Here is a 13,045-nt window from a genome sequence, read left to right on the forward strand (position 1 = left end):
TCTTTAGTATTGAAGAGAAGAAAACACATATTTTTTTGACATCGTATTTGTTATAATGTTATGTTTTTTGACTTTCTAAAAACTATTGAAAAGATGTTTTTAAATTTATGAAAATAAATTTATTGTGACACAATGTTACTATCAATTATCACTACTTTTTCAAACATTAAAATTTAAATTAAAGCTAAAGACACCGAAATGGTAAAATTGAGAAAGAATGTTAATATTTTCATAAAGACTAGAAAAAAAATTAAAATCTTATGCTATTTTAAATTCAGCTTTCGAGAAGCATTTAAATGTGAAAGAAAAAGGTGACTGACATGATAAAACTGCAAGGATTTTCAACCATGTAGCAGTCTCTAATTTCTGCATCTCTTCCAATCATATCAACAATAATCTTATCTCACTTTTTATTTCCATCTTTTATTTTCTTCTCTCATAAAACAAAAATTATAACAAAAAAAAAATAAAAAAAAATTGTAACACATGTGGCAAGTAAAGTATATGATACTGAGGTCTAACATGATGCAGGCCACCTCAACATGGCTAGTACAGATAGTTGGGACCCCCAAATTGGGTAACATGCGCAATTGCTCTTTACAATTTATTTTATTGTATTGAATATTTTAAGTTAAATTAAATGTCATCATTATTTATTTTTTAACTACCATAATTTAATAATAAAGTAGCAGCATTTCCAAATTTTCAACTAAAAAACATCATAATCAGCAACATCAGCAGTAAGAACCGACAAGGCAACGGGAAGAGGAGAGAGAGAGAGAGAGAGAGAGAGAGTGTGGAGAGGTTGTATTTGTTTGCAGTCTTAATTGAGATTTGAGGCTCATTCATGTTGTGAAAGAGAATATATAAAGAGGTGTGTGAGTTTGCATCCCTTCATTCATTCACTTTCTTGGGGCAGTCACCCTTTAATCTTTTTCATCCCTTTCTGGTTTTTTCAACCTGTTTCTGGTTTGCAGTGCATCTTCTTGTAAGGCCTTCAGCCTTTTCTCTCTTGGCTCATCATGGCTGGGGACAAAGGAAGCATCACTCTCGAAGAGATCAGGAATGAAACTGTTGATCTGGTATATATGCACACACCCCTTCAACTTCTTTGCTTTTCTCTCAGTTTTTCTCTCTCATTAATTGCTGTTTAGAGGGTTCAATCAAAGAATATCAGAGAAAGACTGTTTCTTTTCTGTGTTTGCTTTGGTGGGTGGCGTGTGGCATCATGAATGAATGAAAGAATGAAAGAAGGATGTTTGATTTTGGTCGGTTTCAAAGTCTAATGCTTCCATGTCAGAAAAAAAAGCTTGTAGTTATTTAGCTTTCATTTCTTGAATGGAATCACAACATGCATGTTTGGATTTCAGATGGGAGAGTTAAAAAAGCCATTTTTACTTTCCGAACAATACGTATTTCTCTCTTTATTTTGTATATTAGAATTCTGAAAATATAATCTAATTATTTACTTTTTTTAAAATCTGTCTATCGGTGAATTTGTACATAAAACCTTTACAATCTACTTTTTCACCTTTGGGTCCATATTTCTTTATAACTGGTCTGAGTGACAGTGATCAGAAAAAAAAAGTTATATTTTTTCACCATATATGATATGATTTTCTTCACCTAACGTTTCATTGCTGAGAAAATCAAGGGGGGAAAATTAAAAGTCAGCAGAGGGGATTTCTGGGGAAGGTAACATTCAAGGAGAGAGTTTTTGAATACTTTGAACCGTTACTTTGAAGGAAAACTATAGCACTTAATTACAATCATGAAGTATTTATCTATTTTTTTGTCAAAAGTAAACATGCATGAAAAAGAGGGAGGGTTACATATTCATTTTGTTTTTTCTTTCCTTGTTGAAAATTTCCTTTGTTTGTGGTAGACCAAAATGTTAATTCTCCCTGGTCATACCTTAATTGCGGATCCAAACATGTGAGATACAGATAAGACATAGACTTCAACACGTCTATTGAAAATGAATTCATGTATGTTCATATTAGTGTACAAAGAGGATTGATATATATATATTCTCACTTTCTTTATTTATTAAAATTATTTTAAAGCTAAAAAATTTAAAAGGGTCTTTAAAAAAAATTGTATAATCCACTAAAATGAATAATTTCTATCAATTTAATATGGTTTCGAAAATAAAAAGTATGGTTTTTTGATTGTTTTGTTATTTATATTATCGCCCCATCTATCATGTGTGTCTCTCTCTGTCTGTGCCTTGTTTGGTGGGAAGGAATTTAAAGTACTTTTTCCGTGGTACTTTGGCCTTTTAAAAATATTGTGTGGATCATGACCCTTGGGATTAACCGTTTTCATAGTAAGTCTCACATTCAACGGTTGTGACAGTGGGGGGTCCATGCTTTGTTTGGATTCATGAATGGGTTGGGTTGTGAGTTGACCATTTTGCCCTCGTTATGGAGTTTCAACTTGTTAGTTGTCTATTACTATAATAATAGAATAAAGAAAGAAAAAGTGATTTTTAATTAAATAGAGACCAAACGGACCCCAACTTGTGCAAGAAGGGAAAGCTGTTTTCAGGAGCCAATCACATGGACAGATAGCTGTACTGTCCACTCTGACACTTAATACTTTCCTCATAATATATTTTTTTCTGAAATAATTTTGTCTTAAAACATTGATTAAATATTAAAGACTCTGAATAATTACTGTCTGATTCTTTCAGTTTACTTAATTTTTCAACTGTTCAAAATTTCTCACTTATATTATTTAATTGGACAGTTTCATGTTAAAGTTACGCTTGGTATAAAACATTTTATTTTCATTAAATACTTAAAAGTTGCTTTCTATAGTACTTGTTTTTAAAATTGTTTTTATTATTGGGTTTTTTAAGTAACATCTTTCAGACTTTTGGTTCATTAGGGGTTTTATTATTATTTGGCTGAGCAAGTTGTTATGAAGTGGGGTTTTATTTATATTTTTTTTCAAAGATTAGGATTAGAATTTTGGATTTATAGTCAAAGGAAGCTGGTTCATATTCACAGTGTTGTATTCCTGTTGAAACATGTGCAGCATTTGGCATGATTTGACTATAATTGGATACACAGTAGATAAAAAAGTGATTTTGAAGATAATTCTTTTAAAAGATAAAATAAGATTATAGTATATAAAAAACTAACAAAACTCCATTCTCCTATAAAACAAAATTAAAATTTCATTTTTGCTGAATGAATTTCCATGCGTTAAAATTGAAAACAAGAAATTTAATTTATTTTAACCACTAATATATTCAATTCAACTAAGACTGTACAAGATAGATTTCGAACAAAGTACAATAATTTTGTTTGTCTTTGTAGTGTAGAGATAATGTGTATATGTTATTTCAAATTCAATTTTTCTTTTATCAAAATATTGTGGAGAAATCCAACTGTCTCACGCTACCATCGTCATCCATGTCTAATTATTATGGTTTTCTCTGTATGATTGTACTTGTATGCATGTGTGACGTTACCAAGTTTTGGAAACATAAAAAGATTGAAAGGAAATATGAATCCGATTGATTCATGATAAAATGAACAACAATATTTACTATTTACCATAAGATGTAAATGTGTACAGAAGATCTAAGTTACGTGCAAGAATACTCCCTAATCGAAGAAAGGAAATGAAGGAAAAGTTGAATTGATTGATAAAAAAAACTTTGGATGAAAAATCTTGGTTACATATTAATATGTTAATTAAGGAGTTCATTTTGTTCTAACAACACTGTCTTAATGTGTTTATAGGAACGTATTCCGATTGAGGAAGTGTTTGAGCAATTGAAATGTAGCAGGGAAGGTTTGTCCTCCACGGAAGGAGAGAACAGGCTTCAAATATTTGGACCCAACAAACTAGAAGAAAAGAAGGTTCTTTCTTTATCTCTAATATGTTTAGATACAGTGATTAAGTCTAATATCTGATTGATAATAGTTGTAAATGTAATGATACACAGGAAAGCAAGTTTCTGAAATTTCTTGGATTCATGTGGAATCCACTTTCATGGGTCATGGAGGCTGCAGCTATTATGGCAATTGCTCTTGCTAATGGTGAAGGGAAGCCTCCAGATTGGCAAGATTTTGTGGGTATTGTGTGTTTGTTGCTGATCAACTCCACAATCAGTTTCATTGAGGAAAACAATGCTGGAAATGCTGCTGCTGCTCTTATGGCTGGTCTTGCTCCTAAAACAAAGGTAATATACAATTGAAATTTGTGTCTGTTCTCTGCATTTTCGAGTTGTGGATGTTTTCGTGTCTCACAGAAATGTTGATGCCTTTGCAGGTTCTTAGAGATGGTAAATGGAGTGAGCAAGAAGCTGCAATTCTTGTCCCGGGAGACATAATTAGCATCAAGCTAGGTGACATTATTCCTGCTGATGCTCGTCTTCTTGAGGGTGATCCTCTTATGGTTGATCAAGCAGCACTGACTGGGGAGTCACTTCCAGTTACTAAGCATCCAGGGCAAGAAGTATTCTCTGGATCAACTTGTAAACAAGGAGAGATTGAAGCCGTTGTGATTGCCACTGGTGTGCACACATTCTTTGGAAAGGCAGCACACTTGGTGGATAGCACCAACCAAGTTGGACATTTCCAAAAGGTTCTTACTGCAATTGGGAACTTCTGCATCTGTTCCATTGCTGTTGGTATGCTGGCTGAGATCATAGTGATGTACCCAATTCAGCACCGCAAGTACAGGGATGGAATTGACAACCTGTTGGTTCTCTTGATTGGAGGTATCCCCATTGCTATGCCTACTGTGTTGTCGGTGACAATGGCCATTGGTTCTCACAAGCTCTCTCAGCAAGGTGCCATCACCAAGAGAATGACTGCCATTGAAGAAATGGCAGGCATGGATGTCCTTTGCAGTGATAAAACAGGAACACTCACCCTCAACAAACTCACTGTTGACAAGAACTTAGTTGAGGTGTTTGCCAAGGGTGTCGACAAGGATCATGTCATCCTTCTTGCTGCCAGGGCTGCCAGGACTGAAAACCAGGATGCCATAGATGCTGCCATTGTTGGAATGCTGGCTGATCCTAAAGAGGTAAAAGCTTAGCCAAACATGCCAAAAAGTTTCAGAAACCATTTCTTTAGCATTTTGTTTTTGGATAATATCTTAAACAGATGCATTCTAAATATCTGTTCAATTTCATTATTTACTGTCATTGAGTTCATTATAGAAATATTCTGGTATGAATTATGTGAACATATATATGTATACCTTGTGCAGGCAAGGGCTGGCATAACTGAGGTGCACTTTCTACCATTCAATCCTGTTGACAAGAGAACTGCTTTGACTTACTTTGATGCGGATGGAAATTGGCACAGGTCAAGCAAAGGTGCTCCTGAGCAGGTAACCTCGATCAGTTTGTTCATAAGTTGTGAGACTTATAGTTACTCCATTGGTGCTAATGTATTTATTTTGGTGAACAGATTATGTCCCTGTGTAACCTCAGGGAAGATGCTAAGAAGAAGGTCCATGCTATCATTGACAAATTTGCAGAAAGAGGGCTTCGTTCACTTGCTGTTGCTAGACAGGTTTTTATTGCTAGCTAGTCTTCATGTTTAAATTTTATATTTGCATATCTTCATTTCCCTTCACCAAAATAAGCCTTGACAATGTTACTCACTGATACTTGTACAGGAAGTTCCTGAGAGAACAAAAGAAAGTTCTGGTGCTCCATGGCAGTTTGTTGGTTTGTTGTCACTGTTTGATCCCCCAAGACATGACAGTGCTGAAACCATTCGCCGAGCTCTTAACCTTGGTGTAAATGTTAAGATGATTACTGGTAACTAATCTCCACCATTCCATTATCTGCAGGAAAATTATATTGGCAATAAAATACATTTGTTATCACACATCCTTAATTTAAATCATGAATTTTGTTCTGCCCTTAGGTGATCAACTTGCCATAGCTAAGGAAACAGGAAGGAGACTTGGAATGGGAACAAATATGTATCCATCTGCTTCATTGCTTGGACAAGACAAGGATGCAAGTATTGCCGCACTCCCTGTAGAAGAGCTGATTGAGAAGGCAGATGGATTTGCTGGTGTTTTTCCAGGTTTGTATTCTTGTATCAACTCACTATTATCTTCTTATTATTCCCTTCTGCCTCTGCTCATGTTCATTAGAATTGTGTAGTAGATAGATCATCATATCTTATTATATTCTGTTTTCTGTACTTCAGAGCACAAATATGAAATCGTGAAGAAGTTGCAAGAGAGGAAGCACATCTGTGGAATGACCGGCGATGGTGTCAATGATGCTCCTGCACTGAAGAAGGCTGATATTGGAATTGCTGTTGCCGATGCCACTGATGCTGCAAGAAGTGCTTCTGACATTGTCTTGACTGAACCTGGATTGAGTGTTATTATAAGTGCAGTCTTAACTAGCAGAGCTATTTTCCAAAGAATGAAGAACTATACGGTCTGTTACTTCTTTCCTGTTAGGCTAATCTTTTTTCCAGTTACGGTATTGAAAACTAACTCCCGGTTATCTTTTAATTTCAGATATATGCAGTATCTATCACAATCCGTATAGTGGTAAGTAGAGAGTGTTACTGTGATTAAATATGTAATTCATTACGTCAAAGAATAGGTATTGATCAGTTTGGATTTTCCGTTTCTCAATGCAGTTTGGCTTCATGTTCATTGCACTGATCTGGAAATTTGACTTCTCCCCTTTTATGGTTTTGATTATTGCTATCCTGAATGATGGTAAAATTCTTATTTATCTGAAATATACTTTGATATCTTCTTTTATGATAAGTGAGAACCGTGATCTAAAACAGTATTGTCAAACTATTAGGAACAATCATGACAATTTCAAAGGACAGGGTTAAACCATCTCCCCTACCTGATAGCTGGAAACTGAAAGAAATATTTGCTACTGGGGTTGTGCTTGGAGGTTACTTGGCGCTGATGACTGTTATATTCTTCTGGGCAATGAAAGAGACTACTTTCTTCCCTGTAAGAAATATTTACATTTCATGCTTCCTTATTGCAGTTCAATGTTCTTGTTTTGGCTCAAATGTCTGACACTATCCCTCCCTTCATTGTCACTGAAGGATAAATTTGGAGTTAGAGATATTCATGATAGTCCAGATGAAATGACAGCTGCTTTGTATCTACAAGTCAGTATAGTTAGCCAAGCTTTGATATTTGTAACCCGTTCACGCAGCTGGTCCTTTATTGAACGCCCTGGATTGTTGCTAGTGAGCGCTTTCTTTATTGCTCAGCTGGTAAGGACGATGATCTTACATCATATCTGCTAGAATTGGATTTATGGAACTGAAATGTGATCAAATTAGGATATGAATTGTGTGATCAACTTAAGAGTGTTAATTGTTTCATTATAAGAATTATGAGAGAAGGTTGGAGTAATGTTTTGAGCTTATGGTCTTGCAGATTGCTACATTACTAGCAGTGTATGCAAACTGGGGCTTTGCAAGGATCAAAGGAATTGGGTGGGGTTGGGCAGGAGTTATATGGCTCTACAGCATTGTCTTCTATGTCCCCCTTGACTTGATGAAGTTCGCCATCCGCTACATCTTGAGTGGCAAAGCTTGGTTGAATCTCCTAGAGAACAAGGTACTTTATGGTTTTTTTCACTTTTGCTTATTCTTTGACTGTGAAGTTTGAATGCATAGGTTTCAGATTTGATAATTGTTTGAAATTGTTGGTGACAGACTGCCTTCACCACCAAGAAAGACTATGGAAAAGAGGAGAGGGAAGCTCAATGGGCTCTTGCGCAGAGGACCCTTCATGGACTTCAACCACCGGAAACTTCTAGTATCTTCAATGAGAAGAGCAGTTACAGAGAACTGTCTGAGATTGCTGAGCAGGCCAAGAGAAGAGCTGAAGTTGCAAGGTAAGCAACCACATTTCGTAGCACAATTGACTCATTACTTGCCATGGAACTAATACATGAAATTTCTCTCTTTTTCACCTACCCTTTTTAGGCTTCGTGAGCTTCACACACTAAAGGGACATGTTGAGTCTGTGGTGAAGCTGAAAGGTTTGGACATTGACACAATCCAGCAGCATTACACCGTGTAATAAACAACACAAGAACGTTGTAGATAGCAAAAGGGCCAAAATTCAATGCTTTAAAGGAACGGAGAGACAAGGATAAGGCCAAACTATTTATGCTTACTAGGTAGGGAGAGGAAGCCTGTGATATATCCATCTCTCTCAGTCTGTTTATCTTTTCTTCATGTATTTTCAGATGTTCTAGTCTAAATTTTTGCTTTGATGCTTGGGGAAAAGTGGTGTTACCTTCAATCCTTGTTATTCATATGCTTGAGTCCTTCCTCAACCAGGGTTATAATGTTTGATTTGTCACTTTAAAGTGGCAGTGACTAGACAATTAGCTTATTGGGAATTTTGTGGTGGGAGAATAAGAGTTTATGGAATTTAACGGCATCATGCAAAATTTGAAACTTTGACTTGGTCTCAAAAAAGACTTTTTTCATGTTATTTGGAAACACTAATTCCAGAAAAAAAAATGCAGTTCTAGGGAATGAAATAAATGCCACCAAATTTTCAAACGGTTTGAAGATACGTCTACCTTTATCCATGGGGGGTGACTAATTAATGTTTTGAAAAAGTTGCTAGCTGGTACTTTTGATCTTCTTTCATAAACAAACTCTAAAAAGTCAAGGTCCAGATCATGAATTTGAAAAACTGAGATGAGGCAATGGTGCAGTGCATGGTGTCCCCAAAAGAGGACAAAAATGTAGGAATGGAATCCTCATAATGCCTCAGTCAAAAGCAAATTTGGTTACTATGAAAAGCAGTCAAGGGAAGAACTTTAATCGTGCATATAACCATATCAAATTTTGTTTCCTTTGCACTTTTTTTTAGAAAGACACCACTAATTTGGCAACTCAATCCCCTACCTTCCTGCCGGGTGCCTTGGGTATTGGGGCTAATTTATCATTAAGCTACCTTTCTGGCAGAACTTAAACACTAAATACAAGAAAACAGCAGCTATCAAGATCACGATTGTAAAAATAAATAGTATGAAAAAGCTTCTATTGAATCGTGAGTTTACTTCGTCAAAATAGAGAAAAACAAATATAGAGCGAATACAATGTCATGCCAGAAGAGAAACTGTAAACATATGAATAAGCGTATTGGTAATGAAAAAATAAAGGGGAGGAGGCTGAATGCATTTACGGGCACTATTAAAGTTATCATTGATTATAAATTAACTCAGGGAATTTCATTTTATTTTTGTTTAATCTCTGTTATTAGTGGCCTTACCCTGCAGAATAGTTAATGCTTTCAACGCTTGGAATCAGAAGATGAGCGATTCTAACTGTTTCATATTTTCATCAAAGTTGCTTAAAATTGGTTTTGATGACCTTAATTTTTATAAACATTTGCTCCGTGAAACTTATTGGTTGGTCTGCACAAGTTAAAATACATTAGTATTATTTGACATTTATTTGCATAGTGATAATATACTCAATCTATTAAGCAATGCATCATTCAATATTAAATAGCTTGAATTTTTATAAGATATTTGTATGTTTTAAATATTATTATTATTATTATTATATATGTTTGGGTCGTGATATGATTGGATTTTGATTTCAACCCTTATGCTCTGAGTTGTGATCATATCTCTCAGCAGATTTGTGTTCTGTATGCCTTCTAAGTTAAAAGAAGTAAATTAATTAATTTATGTTGAATGGTTATTGTGGAACATGTTCATTGTGCCTAGAACAATTGTAAGTTGAATCGGAATGTTCTTGATTGAGTAGAATTGAGAAAGAGGTTGGATTAATGAATTTTTCACCTTTATATAATGTTTTACTTCCTCACCGCACTGGATTCCTAACAAAAGGTTGCATGCAGCATGCTATTAGTTTTGTGAGTTGATTGACCAAAATTTCCACCCCAGTGGTCCTATACCAGAAAATGTCAACATATGACAATTCCTTTTTCAGAAAACTGGCCAAAGATTTATCTTTGAGGTTAAACACACTCACATATACATAGATATTTCCATAGAGATAAAATATTATTTACTTTGGGCCAAACCCTCATAGATTTGATTTTGGTACCACTCCAAAAAACCTTTTAACAATGGAAATATGTTATGTATATATAAATCCATATTCATCTCTTATTTTATTCGATGTGGGACTTTGTTTGTACCCAACAAAACAGTGGACAGATATGGCAATGCATGTAGGGGAAGATGAGCAACTGCATGCAACAATCATAATGGATGCGAACTTCCAGGATAGCAATCAGTATCAGCCACCTAGCAAAAGAAGAAAAGGTTCAGATGAAGGGTCCAGAAATTACAGAGAGAAGAAGGGTATCAGGTCAAAGAGCTCACCGCACACGTGCCCTTCATTCAGCCTAGCCTCTCCATATCACCTTGCTCTTTGATTTGTTGCATGAAACTGCTATATGTGCATGTTCTTATTATGCTCACCCCGATTCCCCGTAATGCAAACACCGGTGACAGCAGACTAAGGCTTTGTTCACTTGAATGGATTTAGGGAAGAGTGATTGAATAGATTTGAGAGGATTTGAGATAAATTTTTTATTGTTTATTTGAGTGGATTTTGGAGGTAAGTGAGAATGAATTTGGAAGTAAAGTTTGTGAGAAATTACTATAGAATTTGATTGATGTGACAGATTAAAAAAATTTACTTTCAAATCCTCTTTCACTTACCTCCAAAATCGACTCAAATAAATAACAAAAAAATTTATCTTCAAATCCTCTCAAATTCATTCAATCTCTCCTCTAAATCCATTCAAGTGAATAAGGGCTAAAAGATCTTTTCTCGGCCGTCCTGTAACCATGATTTTAAACCTTGTGGTGGCTATGTTGTTTAGGAAGTCGGAACATCTTTGGTCGTACATCACAACCACTTTATGCGATATAACAGACCCATACTCATGATTTAGTTTCATTCTAACTCTGTCCGTTATACCTTTACCCTCACAATCACTTATAACGATGTTAAATTCAAGATCATAAAGGTTTCAACGAGTACAAAGCACCAAATGAAGCCATATACGGGGGAAGGTGGAGCAGAAGAGAGATCTATAATTACAGAATACTTTGCTGACTTGTACTCCAACCATTCTGGAACTCTGCTTCCTGGGTACCCGTAAAAGGCTTGATAAGAATAAAAGTTCTTTTCATAATCGTTGTAATTTTGAAAATCATCTTGCTTTGGCGCTGATAGGTGTTGGTTTGCAAATTTCATCACGTTGATTCGTGCATTCAACCCAATAGCCTCTAGAGAAGGTTCATCCAACTTCATGCTATTGACGAACGAAACCAGTCTTCTGTTTTCCTTTATTTGTTCCACTGCCGTTGAATGGAAGAATTCAGTCTTCAATGAATTGCAGCCTCCAGCATATAGAGTTTCCAGGGAAAGAGGAAGCTCTGGTATTGTTAGAAGCTTCGGGCAAAAGGTTACGTCCAGATATCCAGTTGTGTATGGTTGGCGAAGGATGAAGGTAGCCTCTCAATACGACTTGCACAAAGAAATTCAAGCTTGCGTTGATGCCCAAATGATGAGGGAAGTGCTTTCATTCTCGTGAGTTCTAAACTCAGTTGTTTAATATTATCTGATGTCAGTGTGAACTCCGTAAGATTGTAACAATCATTAAGGTTGAGATACCTGAGCCTGCATAAATGGAGATGGGTTGCGAGTATAGTAAGGGACTTGCACCCATCAAGGTTCAAAATCTCATGTTTAGTCAAAGAGAAAACAGATGGGTGCACACTGGTTAAACTCAAACAACCCGTGAGGCACAGTACTTCAATATTTGAGGCTTTTGATAAATCTGGCAGCTGTTTCAAGTTCCTTGAGTTTCTGAGATCAAGTTCCTTTAAATTCACCAGATTCTGTAATAAAACAAAACAAAATGACGATGTCACTAGAGTTAGATCAATTTCTTATTGCTTGAATTAGCAAAGAATTGTAAGTGAGACTCATATTTACCTTCACTCCATCCCAAAGTTTTTCCACTCCACCCAATTTTAATATCACAAGCTTTTCACCAGAAAATTTGTCTGGCAAGGATTTTAGAGGGTAAAATTCCCAATGAAGAAATCAGTTGCCAAATATTGAAGGCCTTCAGAAAAAAGTTGACTGTAGCAATTATACTTATCTTCCCCATATATTTCCATGAATCTTAGTTTGCTCATCTTAGAAAATATGTGAGGCATTAACTTCTGCTTCTTAAGTGTTTCCAAGTCAATTTGTATGCTTCTAGTGGCCTCACTAACCTGTCACCAATATAGGAGAATAGTTAAGCATCATTTAAACCATATTCCTCACAAAAAATATTCAGATGTTATACATTTATTTAGGCTTTAACCTTGTCATTTTTCAAAGCTTCATAAATGTCATCAGGATCCCACAACCGGCTGCGGTTTCCAGGGTCTTCAGGAGACTCTTGTCGAACAATCTCCCAAGCCATTTCTTTTATACTGTCATGCATACTTACAACATTATCTTTGGAAAATGTTATAAGAGCTTTATCTTTAAGTCTTTCTAGTGAAACAACCATTGAATTATCTCTTTCACCATCTTTCAGTAAATATTTTAGATAGCCAGTGGTTATCTTCACAGATGATATGCAAAAAAAACATGCAAGATCAAGAAAAATCTGTTTCTCTTTGCAATCTAAATCATCATAACTCAGCTTTATAACATCATAAACTTTTGTAGGAGGCACTTTTTTAAGCTTGTCTAGCTCACTCTCCCATACATCCTCATTCTTTCCATGTAGTCGATGAGCCAAAACTTTTAGAATTAGTGGAAGCCCTTTGGCATAATGAACAATCCTTTTTGAGAGTTTATCGTACTGCCTTTGATGAACACTTTGGTTGAAGGCATTCAGATTGAAAAGTTCAAGAGCTTCATCCGAAGTGAATTCTCTAAGATGGTATATCTCATCAGCTTTATTAGCTTTAAGCACTTGCTCATCTCTGGTTGTTACAATTATGATACTGCCTGATCCAAAATTGTCAAGACCTCCTAACAGCTCTCCTATG

The 13,045-nt window shown here is 35.6% G+C and overlaps 1 protein-coding gene across 2 annotated transcripts; it reads left to right on the top strand.

Annotated features, from left to right (window-relative positions):
- Positions 1-720: 720 nt before the first annotated feature.
- Positions 721-8,447, top strand: LOC108331543 (plasma membrane ATPase 4). 2 transcript variants are annotated; one of them, XM_052876120.1, is made up of 17 exons: positions 721-874; positions 978-1,082; positions 3,756-3,875; positions 3,962-4,198; positions 4,288-5,049; positions 5,236-5,358; positions 5,439-5,543; positions 5,650-5,794; positions 5,904-6,068; positions 6,195-6,433; positions 6,517-6,549; positions 6,642-6,723; positions 6,815-6,975; positions 7,074-7,247; positions 7,414-7,596; positions 7,695-7,876; positions 7,968-8,447. In XM_052876120.1, exons 2-17 carry the CDS (start codon positions 1,023-1,025, stop codon positions 8,062-8,064), a joined length of 2,868 nt encoding a protein of 955 aa, XP_052732080.1. In that variant the 5' UTR covers positions 721-874; positions 978-1,022; the 3' UTR covers positions 8,065-8,447. The 2 variants fall into 2 exon arrangements, with proteins under 2 accessions (XP_052732080.1, XP_017421780.1); XM_017566291.2 differs by lacking the exon at positions 721-874 and having other exon boundaries at positions 890-1,082.
- Positions 8,448-13,045: the final 4,598 nt, after the last annotated feature.

Source organism: Vigna angularis, chromosome 4, assembly GCF_016808095.1.
Source record: "Vigna angularis cultivar LongXiaoDou No.4 chromosome 4, ASM1680809v1, whole genome shotgun sequence".
In the NCBI taxonomy this organism is placed as follows: Eukaryota; Viridiplantae; Streptophyta; class Magnoliopsida; order Fabales; family Fabaceae; genus Vigna; species Vigna angularis.

Excerpts from the sequence above, each read along its gene's own strand:
- LOC108331543 (XM_052876120.1), top strand. The coding sequence starts at position 1,023 with ATGGCTGGGGACAAAGGAAGCATCACTCTCGAAGAGATCAGGAATGAA. Across the intron at positions 5,050-5,235 it reads TGCTGGCTGATCCTAAAGAG|GCAAGGGCTGGCATAACTGA; the intron begins GTAAAAGCTTAG and ends TACCTTGTGCAG. Across the intron at positions 5,795-5,903 it reads AAATGTTAAGATGATTACTG|GTGATCAACTTGCCATAGCT; the intron begins GTAACTAATCTC and ends TTCTGCCCTTAG.